Source organism: Ochotona princeps, chromosome 19 (genome assembly GCF_030435755.1).
Source record: "Ochotona princeps isolate mOchPri1 chromosome 19, mOchPri1.hap1, whole genome shotgun sequence".
Classification (NCBI taxonomy): domain Eukaryota; kingdom Metazoa; phylum Chordata; class Mammalia; order Lagomorpha; family Ochotonidae; genus Ochotona; species Ochotona princeps.
Window position 1 is genome coordinate 32,070,887 of NC_080850.1, and position 14,737 is coordinate 32,085,623.

The window sequence follows — 14,737 nt, forward strand, 5'->3', positions numbered from 1 at the left end:
TTCTAGGAGTCACTGTACCTGTGTTGGAAAGCAGCTTGGTTGCTTCCAGAACTTTCTCTGTGTAGACTCCAGGTTCATAGTTGTCCATCTCTGAGGTGACTACATGAATGACCCGGGCGGCCCGGCCTCGAATTGCACCTGCCGTGCGGTCCAGCCCATCAACATCTTTCTCTTGGAGGGCAATGACACATTTGTTCACATCTTCCAAAATGTGGTTCTCTGAGGAACAAGGAGAAGGCTGAGTGAGGGATACAACATCAACACTGGCAATGACAGCTGCTACTTCCTAAGCAGGTTATAAGTTCCAGAGACTGAAACTATAACACAATTCTCAGTTTAAGTTTTACAAATACAGGGCACACAGCTGTTTCGTAACCAGGTAGAAAATTCTTATCACATTACTCTTAGTAAACCGTCTTCCTCTTACCAACCTGCTGTAACAAAGTCTGAATGAGTCCACTGCAAAGCCGCACCCACCTGGGCCATGCCTGCAGAAAGCTGTGATGCAGTTCCAACTAGGTGCGAGGAGGTTGGTGGAGCTGGGGCAGGCAGGAGGAGCCAAGACGCAAGCAGGGGTGCAGCATCAGTGGGCCAGCCGTGCCCCTGTGCGCGGAAATGCTGCACTCCTATTAAGCTAGCAGTGGCTCCCACTACAACATTTCACAGATGCCTAATGCAAAACACCGGACATTAGAGTATCAGGAACCCCAGGAGCAAGGGCTTGGTTTACTTAGTCTCAACTGTAGCAAGAAAGGGGAAGCAAACACAAAGCCCAGAGAAGCCTGGGTGCATGAAGGGGGAGGGAACTACAAAGCTGACCGGAGGGTGGAGGTCTGTGTCGGGGCAGCCCTGGAATGGGACTCAGAACCACAGAGTACACTCACAAACAGTCCCCCTGACAGGCGCCGGAGGTGGGTCCTGTCGTTCAGCTTCGACAGAGCTCTAACACGCAGCAAACTCCGTGCTCACTCCCCGAAACCAGCCATTCTGAAGGCTCACTGGAGTTTTTGTTGTTTTCTCTTTTTGCCAGCTCTTGCTGCCTACCGTTTTGAGCACAGCATTGTACAAGCCACTTCCAGAAAACACTGTCCCTTTCTGGAAGCCCTTGTCAGTCGATACATTACAGCATCTGGGCGGGGCTGTCACAGTAAACCTAGCCACTTAGAACACCCCAAATCAGAACTGGGTCATCAACGTGGGCCAGAAGCTGCGGCTACTCTACTGACAAGATCCTAGGCTTTCAGGATGCAGGAGGCCCCATAAGTCCCTCCTGTAGTCCCCAAGAAACTACAGAGATCCTCAGACATTTGTTCCAAGGCCACCATGTGAAAGGATAAGATGAAAAATCACAACGAGAAATAAATAACTAATGATGTGAAAGAAATGGGAGACTTAAAAGGCAAAACACCTTTCCAGACAGTCAAGAAATAGGAAGAATGTCTGTTACAGAAGGAAAATGGATGACACTTGTATTTTGGCTTCTATCAAAATTTATGAGATCTGCTAGTGTTCACTATTGACAGAGTAATATTCTTAAAATCCTTAAACCTAAGAATTTTAGTGGGGTATCTGGACAAGAAGTGTTTTTATTATTATTTTAAATAATTTATTTAAAGGCAGAGTAATGGCAGACGGAAGAGAGATCTTCCATCCACTGGTTCATTTCCCAAACTGGTCACAACAGCTGGGACAGGACTGGGCCAGGCCAAAACCAGGAGCCTGGAACTGCCAGTGGCTGGGACACAGGTACCCGGGCCATCTTCTGCTTTACCACATGCAGCAGCAAGCTAAATTTAAAGCAGTGCAGCAAGGACTTAACTCTGTATCCATACCGGACGCCAGCAATGAGGGCAGCAAAGTTGACTTGCTGCACCATGATGCTGGCCCCCACAAGCATTTTTTTAATATGAAAACTACTCTCCACATACAAAGCCAGCTATTACACAAGGCCACAAAGATGTGGCTGACAAAGCTATGAAGCAATATTTTGTCTTGATTTTTAAAAATAATTTATTTTATTGGAAAGACAGATGTACAGAGAGGAGGAGAGACAGAGAGGAAGATCCTCCGTCCGATGATTCACTCTGCAAGTGAGTGCAACAGCTGGTGCTGAGCCAATCCAAAGCCAGCAGCCAGGGGCTCTTCCGGATCTCCCATGCGGGTGCAGGGTCCTAAGGCTTTATGCCGTCCTCGACTGCTTTCCCAGGCCACAAGCAGGGAGCTGGATGGGAAGCAGGGCCACCGGGATTAGAACCGGCGCCCATACGGGATCCTGGTGAGTACAAGGCGAGGACTTTAACCACTACGGTATCACGCCGTGTCTTACTAATTTTTAAGGTCTACCACTATTTCAGGATTTTTAATACTGGGGCACTGGCTGGGGTAGGCTGGTGTGTTTGTGAACATATGTGTAACATTCTCAGAATCAAGTATACCAGTCTTTTCTGCTCATTAAGCAGAATGTTCAAAGTTCCAGCAAGTATTTGTTAACCATCTATATTCCTGTCTTTAAAAATCAATTCAGATTTTGTTAAATGACCCCAAACCAGGGAACGGTATGGCACTGTTTGGCAACAACAGAAGCCTATATTAGTAAGCTGACCAAAGTAATATTCTCTCCCTTTACTGAGCTCTATGAAAGACACACACCCAGGACAACACCCTGCCCACTCTCTACACTTGAATCCTAGAGGGAGAACGAGAGTGCTGTGTCTCTGTAGGAGTCCCCAGGGCTCGTGTCTGCAGGTTTCAGTAGGAAACAACAGTTGCGTGCATGCACATCTATCAAGGGCAGGTACACACATGACACAGGCAAACACATACACATACAAGGACACAAAAGGGATCCCGTTATGCATAACGATCATCTGCCCTCCAGATCTACAGGTCCTGCTGGGCAGACACTGAGCCAGCCTTTCCTGTGATTTCCTAGTTGAAGAAAATGTTCTGATAAAGACATTTGGCAGACATCTGAGATCCACTCCTGGGGGAAATTTCTAGCAATGAGTTAAAATGCATATGTTTAAGTGAGACGCAGTACCTAATTGCCCTCCAGGAACCATGCCAGCTGGCACCCTGCAGGGGCTGAGAGCCTGGGTCCACAATGGACAACCGCAGGGCCTGCAGAGTGCACTGCGCTGGGTGTCTTGAGTAGTGTGCAGCCTCCATATGGCAGGAAATGGTCACTTCGTGCACCCTACTTGTCCTGTGCCAGGTACTATTCTGTGTGCATCACAGTTAACTCTATATGGGAGGCATCTAAGTGAAAAACTGCCATTAATCAAAGAAATGCTAAGTGAATTGCTCAAGATTACAGAGCTAATGGGCATGGGAGTCAGCCATCAGACCTTTTAACTTCGCCAGTATCTATCACTCCCTGAAAAGACAAAGGACTCAAGGTTCATTTTGGGGTTTTGTTATTGAATGTAAAAACAAAATGCAGCCTGGAAACGCAGTCCAGGGTGGTCCAAAGCCAACGTGAGAGACACAGAAGAGGCTCTGGGCTCCTGGCTTCAGATCGGCCAAGCTCTGGCCTTTGCGGCTGCTTGGGGAGTGAACCAACAGACGGAAAATATTCCTCTTTTTATCTCCTTCTCTCTGTGTATCTCCCTTTCCAATAAAAATAAATAAAGCTTAAACAAAAATAAGCAGTCTTTATCAGTTTCATAAATTTCAAGCCACTCTCCGTAAGAGATCAGTCAATATAAATACATCAGTGGTTTGCTCAGCACTCTCCAGGTCCTAACACACCCCTGCTGCAAGCAAGGTGGGTCAGCCGAGCAGAAGAGCCTGAAGAGGTGGCCCCGTGCCTCTGCCCCAGGAGCAGCCAAACACCACCATCCCAACTGGCCGTGCTGTGATCCACGCGCCCTCTGCCCCTCAGCCTCATGCTGGTGTAGTCCCGATGGCGTCCCCAGGCTGCAGTTCAGATGGTCAGCACTGGCTGAAGCACATATCATGCCATGTTCTGTCCCGAGAATGAGAACACTGGGGGCAGTGAGACAGGATAGAGAAGGAGCAGCACAGGGCCTCACCCCACTCTGGGTGCTAACTTCTTGGTGGATGGTCTGTCAGAAAAGGGCAGGACTACAGCAGACACTCAGACCGCATGGCTCTAAGGGACAACCTAAGGACAATCTAGGGACATGTTCCGTCAGACAATGACACTGCCAAAGGGCCTCCAAGTCCCAAGGGATGAAGCAGGACCTGGCTTGTCATTTAGCTTCACACTATGAAGTCCATTTACCTCCAGCCAGGCCTAGGACCAGACACACTTGTACTCACCAATAAGCCCATCCAAAGTGGGACTGCTGATGCGCCACTGTGCATAAGGGGCGGGTCACGGTGAGGAAAACATTTGGCCTAAATGCCTCCCCTGACTGTGGCAGGGGATACAGTGAGAAATGCCAGGGCTGCCATGGGTGAGGAGACCAATTCTGGAGCCTGCCCAGCTCTTACAGCGTAACACTGTACGAGTGCCTGTGTATCTCCCCCTACAGGTGAGCCCTAAAAAGCATATTATAAAAGTCAAAGGATGGTGAATATCAGCCTTGCCTACTAATTACATAATAATTACCTGACAGCGCTAAGCAGGTCTGACAGTACACTCGCAGGCCTGTAAACCTGCAATCTCTGAAACCACCACCACATCCTCATAGAACTACTCAGTGTTCCTATCCACTAAACAGAAACTGTCTCAACTCCTTTCCATCAGCTCAATTCTCTGTACCCCTTGCACTTGCATAAAAATGGGGTAGATCAAAGTGGACGTATTAAAGATTTATTTCTCTGTACAGATCTTGTATGTCATATACCCTGAAGATACTGCCTAGATCCTTCTTGGACACAGCTGCAACATCCCCTTTGTTCTCATTTGAAACACCTGCAGGAGGGACATCTGATTCTATTACATTTTATTTTACTGTAAAGAGGAACTGAAAATCCCTTGAGATCCAATGTGCACTACACCCAGCCTCATCACAGGACGATGGCTTCAGGAATGAAGCATTTGTCCACAGGGGGGCTTTGCATCTAGATTTCAGAATTCATTGTTTGCTTAAAAGTGTACTGTGAAGGTGGAATGTTTCTCTCTAAACCTATGAAAAAGAATAATTCAATCCTTCATTGGGAAAAACAACAGAAGGCCAAGATTTCCCAAAAAAGTCATTGCTGCATTTTTTGGCACCTGTAAAGATGTGCTTGCAAATGAGTTTTTGTTTTCAAGTCCTAACACCTGCAATTTGGCAGTCCTGTAGCAGCATGGTTCACACCGCCCCCCCTTTGCAGCTTACATTCCGCCTGTTCCCCACTTTCTCAGAGGAAGCCAAAGCTACCAATCCCAAGGACAGCATGCAGACAGGGAGACATTGGTATGCAGAACACACCGTCACCCTTATATAGGTCACTGCTGGAGGGCTGTGCTGTGCATGTACTTAAGCTCGCTCCTGTTTCAAGCCCCATTGCCACTCACAACTCCCACAGTCCAGCCTGAGGCCCCCTGGGGTGACAGGCCATTTCAGTCCCACAAGAACTCAGCCACTGACTCCGCCCACAGCCACTGGCCTCAGGAAGCCTGGCACCTCCAGAGAGCATGTCACACGGCCAAGGGCAACAGAAGCCTGTTAACTGCATTTAACGTGGCCTCCAAGGAGACAGTGTTGAAATCCATCTCAGTGTGATGAACACAAAATTGCATCTGACAGACATTTTCTATATGAATGCAATTTACTATGTCATTACGAGTTTATGTTTATATAATGAAATCAACTGTTTTTGTGAGGTGAATTACCCAGATTTATTTTTTGCAAGTTCATAATTAAATGGCAGTTAAATATTTCCTCTCTGTTTTGTATCTGCACATCATGAAGACAGTCTTTGGAAAAGTAGGAGGTTAAATTATGGTCATCTCAGACATCACAGGGCTAACCACAAAGGGAGAACACTGCTGGAGAAGGAATGAAAGAGGGTGGCCCTGGGAATCCTTTCGTTCCTAAGACTCCTGGTCTCACGAGGAGGAACCACAACCTGGCACAGCCTAGGCCCATGTTCCCTCCAGGGGTTGTGGCAGCAAAAGGGGTGATGGCTCCCATACCCACAGGCCACAATGAGGCTACACACAGCTCAAGCAAGCAAAGCCCTCCTCAACCACTTTTCTCCTTCCTGCCCACAGCATCAGACCAGCCTGACCAGCGAACAGCTCCAACCTCACCTCCCACTGCTCAGTAGTCAGTGGCAGGCTCTTTTTTTTTTTTTTTTATTAATGAAAATGAAAACCAGCATATTATTGCTGGAATAACCTACTGGCCCAGACTTGGGAGCATTCATTTGTCCACTATTGTGGCCATCCTTAGGTGCTTCTCTGGGGAACCAGCTCATTACCTGAGACAGCCAAGAAGTCATCAATGGAAGTGATGTCATCCACAGCATCCGTGAGAACGCGCACTTGCTTCTCCCACTGCTCCTTGAAGAGGTCCATGTTCTCCTGTGCCAGCTTACTCTGGGGTTTGGCTGCTAGAGCTAAGGCAGCATTGATAACCTGTAAAAGATCAAAGTTCATTGCTTGCTTTTCTCAATGGGAATCATTTCATAGATGACAATGGCTTTGTTTTACTTGAATTTTACCGCAACACAGAACACGCACTTCGACATGACTATGAGGATGAAGCAGAAGTGTTAGGTAGTAAGTTTATATACTGAATTTTTTTCAGCTTGTATAGAGATATATGTCGACATAGCCCAAATTATACAGTTACAAGCATATGCTACACAGAACTAACTCTCTTACTAAGTCAAATTTTCTGGTTTTGGGGGGGGTGGGGAGGGGAGATTGACTGATCTTCCTCCTGCTAATTCATTCTCCACATGTCCCCCAAGCCAGGGCTAGGTCAAGTCAAAGCCAGCAATGCAAGTACTTATGCCACCACCTGCTGCCTCCCAGAGTGAGCAGGAAGCTAAATCAGAGGTAGGGTGGGACTCAGTCTGAGGCCCCAAATTTGATGAGATATGAGCATCACAAAGCTATGGTTTAATTTATTCCTGTTACTTCTTCTAAATAGTTCTTTGTATCATCAAGCACACATAAAAACAGTAACTGATTATTAGACACCTAAATTTCTTTTGGCTATTCACTCTTACCAATAATTTCGGTATCCATGAAAAATATACTGTATTCCAATTTTAAGCACTTATTTTTCAGTGAAGGCATATTTAAAATATAAAATGTTACATGAAAACTGTTAAGTTTAAAGATAAACTTTTGAGTCTTAGGCCATGTAAGCAGGCAATTCAAGTTCTTCACTGCATGCACTTCGTGACACTCCATGATAGAACATTCTTATCACTCCAAAAGGAATCTACCTACCAGTAGTCATTCCCCATTTCCTTCAAACTTTCCTTATTCCCATCTCTGGTAATTCTTAATTTACTTTTTACAGATTTCCCCACTTTCTTCCTAACATTGATTTATGTATAGGGAAGAAGGAGAGAGAGAAAATCATATTCCCTCCTTCAGTTCACTCCCCAAACAGCAGCAATGGATTTGGGTGTAGGCACAGTGTGATCTTCCCACCCTTTGGCCTGGCTGGCTCCTCCCCTCTTCCCATGCCCCTCCTCCTTCACTAGCCGAGCTGACGCGCCCTCTTCATTAACTCATGACTACCAACCCATCAACTTTTTCAACATGGAAGGAATATTTGGCTAGAGAGTCAAATAAACATGTGTAGGGAATTAATTATGGATTAAAAACAAAATTTTCCAGTTCAAAGAGACTGTGCTCTCCTTATTTTGTAACTTACTTCATACAGTATGGGTACAAAGCACCCCGTTTCAGGTGAACTGTCTCATGCTAATCACAAATTGTTTACATTTGGTTAAAAAAATACACAACTCTCAGTAAACAAGGAACAGAAAAAATACTTCCCTAAGAACTATGTTAAATAACCTGTGCAACATGATACTTTGCTGTAAAACTCTAGTCATTTACCTTAAAAATCAAGATAGTACTAATCAGTATACTTACTGCTACCACAAGTTCAACAGCAAATGAATGAACTTTTTAGCCAATAATATGAGATCAGAAACGGAAACAACAAAACAAATTAGGAGTTAAGCCCATCACTTTAAGGGCACAGGAAATCTGCTTATATAGAAAACTACTGTCAACTGAGCATGCTCTTACAAAACAGACCCATTAATACTGCTAGAGACAACAGAGGGTTAACAACCAGCAGTCTTGCTATGTACGCATGGTAGGGGAACAGGAGGTGAAAGGACTGTCAGACCTTTAGAAAAACAGCGAATATGAAGTATGTGAGATGCAAGCTATCAAACTAACACAACGGAAGGGGAGGCAGGAAGCAGCACACTTCCATAAGTCAGATTAACCCAACTTGAATAAATGGAAAAACACTATGCTGGGAGGTAGAAGACTTCCACATTCATTCAAAAATTAGCAACAAAATAAATGGCTGAAAATAGCCAAGAAAACCACGGGGACAGAGAGTAAGAGTATGAAGAGATGGCTAGGAGTCAGCATCACATATGAGCACTGTTTCATGTCCCAGATATTCCACTTCCAATCCTACTGCCTGTTTGTGGCCTGGGAATAAGCGGTGGATGGCTTACATCCTTGGGCCCCAGCAATCACACGGAAAAACAGGGCAAGCTCCTGGAATCACACTGGCTCAGCTTCATTTCGGGAGTGAACAAATGGATGGAAAATCCCTTTGTCTCTCCTTCTCTGTCTGTAACACTGCCTCTTAAATAAAAATAGAGGCCCGGCGTGGTGGCCTGGTGGCTAAAATCCTCGCCTTGAATGCACCATATGGGCGACGGTTCTGATCCCGGCAGTTCCACTTCCTATTCAGCTCCCTGCTTGTGGCCTGGGAAAGCAGTCAAGGATAGACCAAAGCCTTGGGACCCTGCACCCGTTTGGGAGACCCTGAAGAGCTCCTGGCTCCTGGCTTCGGATCAGCACAGCACCGGCAGTTGCGGTCACTTGGGGAGTGAATCGTCAGACAGAAGATCTTCTTCTCTGTCTCTCCTCCTCTCTGTATATATCTGACTTTGCAATAAAAATAAACTAAAATAAAATGATAGGTGTAAATAAATATTAAAGAGAAGGCTAAATGCAAGATAAAGCAAAAGTATTATGACAAAAGATTTTAAACAGGGCCCAGCGCGATAGCATAGTGGTTAAAGTCCTCACCTTGAACGCGCAGGGATCCCATATGGGCGCTGGTTCTAATTCTGGCAGCCCTGCTTCCCATGCAGCTCCCTGCCTGTGGCCTGGGAAAGCAGTCAAGGACGGCCCAACGGCTTGGGACCCTGCACCCGCGTGGGAGACCCAGAAGAGCTCCTGGCTTCTGGCTTGGGATTGGCTAAACTCTAGCCGTTGCAGCCGCTTGGGGAGTGAAACATCGAACGGAGGATCTTCCTCCCTGTCTCTTCTCCTCTCTGTATATCTGCCTTTCCAATAAAAATAAAATAAATCTTAAAAAAAAATTAAAAACAGAATCCTACATACAGAATTCAGTGTATAAGAGTGACATTGTCAGAAACCAGGAAATGCAGTCATTTTTACATTTGATGATCTGGATGTAGGAAAAAAGGCACCAAAGCTTCACCTTTTACATCACTTATTACTGTACAATGCTAAAATGTATACTGTCTCCAGATAATTAAAAATAAGCTAAAATATTTAAACAGAAACATGTCTTAGAATCTATCTCCAAATGGCATATTCATAAGACGTCAACTTATAAATCTGATTACATCTGTATTGGTGTTTGAATATATTTTTACATAAATATATACTGTTAGGTTCATCAGTGAGGAGAACATGAAAATATCTGAAGGAAAATAAATGGATGTCTTATCCAGAGTGATGTATAAATCATTCAAAAACTGGAACAGAAAGTTTCTATGATTTGTAATCAAAGAAATGCAAACTGACTTGAGTTTCTATTCATTGTCATCAAATCTACAAAGAGCCCAAAGCCAGGCACGTATTATGGCTGGATTAGATCACAGCTTTAAAACATGCTGCTACGGGCTGGCACTCCCAGCACAATGCTGCGTACAGGTGGTGAGGATGGCCATCCTTGTCTTGCTTCTGATCTTGCCAACTACCCCACATCTTCCTCTGAGACCAGCTCCCACAGGGTGACCCTTGGCCCAACTCCACACCACAAACCTCTGCTTGGATATGGTAGGCCTTTCCAACTGAGCATGTCCAAAATAAAATACATGATTTCCTTCTCTCAGACATCCTGAATAGGACTCCCTGGAAAATCCTTACACACTCAAAGTGTGTAAGAGACAGCAAGAGCACTACACTTCTTGGTCCAGTCAGCCTCCCAGCACTCTCTTTAAGACTGGACTCTGAATGGCTGCTTCCTGCCCTCTCCAAAAACCCAAACACCTCTGCTCCTGGCTTAAATGAGAAAAATGAATGTGATCAAATGAGAACATCTTTACCTGCCTGTCTACACATGGTACCCATCTACTCACACTGCGTAAGGCTCTTGGCAAAGATCACTGATGATGATCTCTGGTAACTAGTCCAGGGATCAACTCTCAGGTCCCATTCTTCAATCATCTGAAACCAATTATCACTCTTCTTACAAATACATTTTTTCTCACTTAGCTTCCTAGAAACAACCAGCTTCTGATGTCTTCTGGTCGTAGTAACTCTTCTCCATTCTACGCTGGACAGTGCTCGTCTCTCCCCAGGCAGTGCGTCAGAGAACTCCGCACCATCCCCAGACATTTTCTCCATACTTACTTCTTTGGGAACTCCACCCAGGCTCCTGGCTTAGGCCCCAAGCACTAGTGAATCTGTGTATATATCTGATCCAGACCTCGTCCACGATCCCAGCACTGCATCTTGCCTGTTTAAGAGGTACCTTAAAATGAACATGTCCAAACCTGAGCTCTTCACATATTCCTTATCCAAACAAATGGCACCTCCGTGCTTCCTGCTGCTTAGGTCCATGTCCCTAAAAATTTGCCAATTCTCTCTGTCCCACTTCACATCTAATATTTCAATAAATTGTACTTTCACAGAATAACCAGACTCTAATGAGGTCTTACCACCTATCTCCTGTTCTGACTGGGATTAGTACAATAGTATCTTCTCATGTTCTCCATGGCTGTTACAATAAATCACCGTGCACCCAGTGACTCAGAACACCACCAATACATTTGAGTGGATCTTATAAGCCCAAAAATCAATTGTCATCAGAGCAGTGTTCTTTCTAGATTCTGGAAAAGTCTGCACTGCATGGTTTACAGCCATAAAACCTGAGTCATCATCACATCACCTGAATCTGTGGCACTCTTCTTCTTTTTAAAGATATATTTGCTTTGGGCCCGGCGGCGTGGCCTAGCGGCTAAAGTCCTCACCTTGAACGCACCGGGATCCCATACGGGCGCCGGTTCTAATCCCGGCAGCTCCACTTCCCATCCAGCTCCCTGCTTGTGGCCTGGGAAAGCAGTCGAGGACTGCCCAATGCATTGGGAAACTGCACCCGCGTGGGAGACCCGGAAGAGGTTTCTGGTCCCGGCATCGGATTGGCGTGCACCGGCCCGTTGCGGCTCACTTGGGGAGTGAAACATCAGATGGAAGATCTTCCTCTCTGTCTCTCCTCCTCTCTGTATATCTAGCTTTCCAATAATAATAAAACAAATCTTTAAAAAAAAAAAAAAGATATATTTGCTTTTATTGGAAAGATTCACAGAGAGGAGGAGAGACAGAGAGAATGCTCTTCCACCTGCTGGTTCATTCCCCAAGCACCCTCAATGGCTGGAGCTAAGCCCATCTGAAGCTAGCAGCTTCTTACAGATATCCCACGCAGGTGCAGGGTCCCAGAGCTTTCAGCCATCCTCAACTGTTTTCCCAGGTCACTAGCAGAGAGCTGGAAGGGAAGTGGACCATCTGGGATGCAAACCGGTAGCCATATGGGATCCTGACAGTTGCCAAGGCGAGTTCTTTGGCTACTAGGCCACTATGCTCGGCCCAGTGGCATGCACTGTTGCCTCCCTGACACAGACAGTGTGCTTACAATGGGGTGGGGGTACCCCTGAACAACCCAGGATTCCCATTTAAAGCTATCTGGGCCATTCATCTAGGCACTCATTACAACACCTGTTACACATAACAGAGTCACACATTCAGGAGATTAGCAAATGGACATTTGTGGTTATTGCTCTACAAACCACAGCTTCCAGAAAAGTTTCTGCTTCTATCCGTGAGCTCTTGTTTCTATCTAAGTTAGGTCATATCACTCTTCTACTGAAATTCAGCTATGGTTTCCTGTTTCACTCAAAGCAAAACCCCAGAACTTACCACAACTGGCAAAGTTACTCCCACAAATTCCTCTAGACATTCACCACCCTTTCTCAACACCCCGCACTTGCCTCTCCCTTGGCATGCAGCACGCTTGTCTTTGCCACCCATGGAGCCCACTGTCTCTGCAGAGCTGTCACAGTTTTAGTCTTTCTGGATCACTCTAATCACACTATTTAACACAACATGACCAAGATTGGTGGTATGTAACTAAAAAAGTACTCTGAAAAATATTTACAGTATGACAAATTTTAAATGATACATCAGAAAAGAGGAAAATCTCAAAAAGTCCATGAGCTAAAAGCTTCCAATTTTAGAAATCAGGAAAAGCGAAAATTATACCTCTGCAAGCAAAAAGAAAAACATAAGGAACAGAAATTAACAACAACAAAAAAACATTATTACTAAAAGCTCACTCAAGATTAACAGAGAACCTGAATAGCACTACAAAAAAAAAAAAATTGACTCCACTGTTACAAACCTTCCCACAAGCAAACTTTAGGCCCAGATGGAGAATATCAACTAGTACCGGATTTCACTGGTAAGTTCTCCCAAACATTTACAAAAAAACTAACCAATCATACACAGATTCCTTTTCCCCCAAAAATGAATAGTAAATAATGTTCAAATTTTTTTGAAGCAGATATCAGACCTCACAAGAAAACAATACAGTATACAAGCCTTACAAAGTGACCACACTGCATCTAGGTGCAGGCAGGGGTGGAGAGGATGAATGTATGGGAAAGAAACTCCTCTAGCAGTTCCATCTATCATTTCTTCCTGCCAGAAAAGAGTAATGAGGTATAGGTGCCACCTCCAAACTGTGTGTGTGTGGGGGGGGTGATAATGCTGTTGTGGTGTAGCCACATGAAGCTGTGCATTCTTAGGCATCTCCTGTCCAGAAGCCCCCTGAGACCACTGAGGGGTGAGTGTTCTTCTACAGCAGAAACACTGGAGACAAACTGGTGGGGAAGGATGTGCGTTTATTTGATTGAAGTCACAAGCTTATATAGCAAAAGGGGGCAGGCAGAAGGGCTTTCCTGACTACTTCCAGCCAACAATATGAGTAGCTAACAGATATGTCTATTTCTCTAGACCGGCCAATGAAGTTAAAGGTCACGAAGCACAGGAAATTGTATCTCAGGGCAGACTCCTTATATTCATAGTGCTTTTCAGCATATAACATTTAACTTCCTAGAGTTGTATACAAAGCAGGTCCTAGCAGAGTAGGGAAGAGAGACTGAGATGCAGCACATAGCTCTTGTTGCATGCCCACTAAACAGGCCATGCTGGGGTTTGTTAGCCCAGGGCACTGTGTGCCATGTGTCAATGCAAGGCATCCAGTAAACACACACTTCAGTGTAATTAACTTGCGTTTCCACGCTGCTACATTTGAAAGATGATCTCAAACTCCTAGTGAATTATTTAGCCCAAGTCAGCGGACTAACTTTGATTGGTTAATCTGTCCAGGCTGTGGAAGGAAACACCAGGAGTAGCAGCCATGTGGCTTAGGGTCACTGCCACACAGGGTCCAAGGGGGACTTTCACCAAAGCCTCAGTGCAGTAACAGCCACCAGCCACATCCCAGGGGAGGTCCTCTAACCATGTTTGACTCATCCCCTCGAAAGACTCTCAGAACTTTTAACTAATTCAAATGGGCTACCATGTGCTTCAAATTGACACTTGATTTTTTTTTTAAATTAAATTTTGGACTTCCATTTAAAATTAATGAAAGTATCAGTGGGGCCAGAGAAGCCCCAGCTGCCTCACTGAAATTAAGTGACACACTCTGACCAGCCTTCCATTATCATGCTTACAAGTACCTCATGCTACCTACTGTGCCTGGACCTGGGAACCTGGAGAACAATTACACCCAGTCCCACAGAGAGCACTAGTTGTTAAAACAGATTCATCCCACAGTCTGAGTAAGAGAAACCTGCAAAGCATAGGCAGCAATGAGGCCTTCTGACGGCTCAACCCTGGGCGACGGGGACCCACCACGCCTGTTTGTGCACACTCCCAATTTTCATTAGGTTCTACTACAGTCTCCATGGGATTCTTCTTCTCCCTGGGCTTTAACATCATTTATATAAATACTCTTGGTAGGTGGGATCAGCGTATGGTACCATCTGTTTCAGCAGATATGTGGAAGCACTGTTGCTTTTCAAGCATTTTAACACCAAATGAAGAACCAACAACATTAACAACAAAGTAAAACAACAAAGTAAACTGGCAAAATGGAGCAGCAGACATCAACCTCCAGAAGTCCACACGACATTTATCACAATTGACTTGATCCTCCCCTGTAGTTTCTGAAGGTGGTGATACACCAACTATTCTGAGATGTGCAGTGGTCAAGCCCTGGTAGATTTTTATAACTGGATTAAAGGT

The 14,737-nt window shown here is 45.2% G+C and overlaps 1 protein-coding gene across 1 annotated transcript in view; it reads right to left on the reverse strand.

Moving 5' to 3' along the window:
* Positions 1 to 14,737, reverse strand: part of CTNNA1 (catenin alpha 1) — a 153,543-nt gene that overhangs the window by 6,693 nt on the left and 132,113 nt on the right. Inside the window, exons 11-12 of the mRNA XM_004586458.2 lie at positions 6,379 to 6,535; positions 19 to 219 (exon numbers count right to left, since the gene is read on the reverse strand). Of these exons, the coding sequence (XP_004586515.1) occupies positions 19 to 219; positions 6,379 to 6,535 (358 nt within the window). The remainder of the gene's footprint in view (positions 1 to 18; positions 220 to 6,378; positions 6,536 to 14,737) is intronic.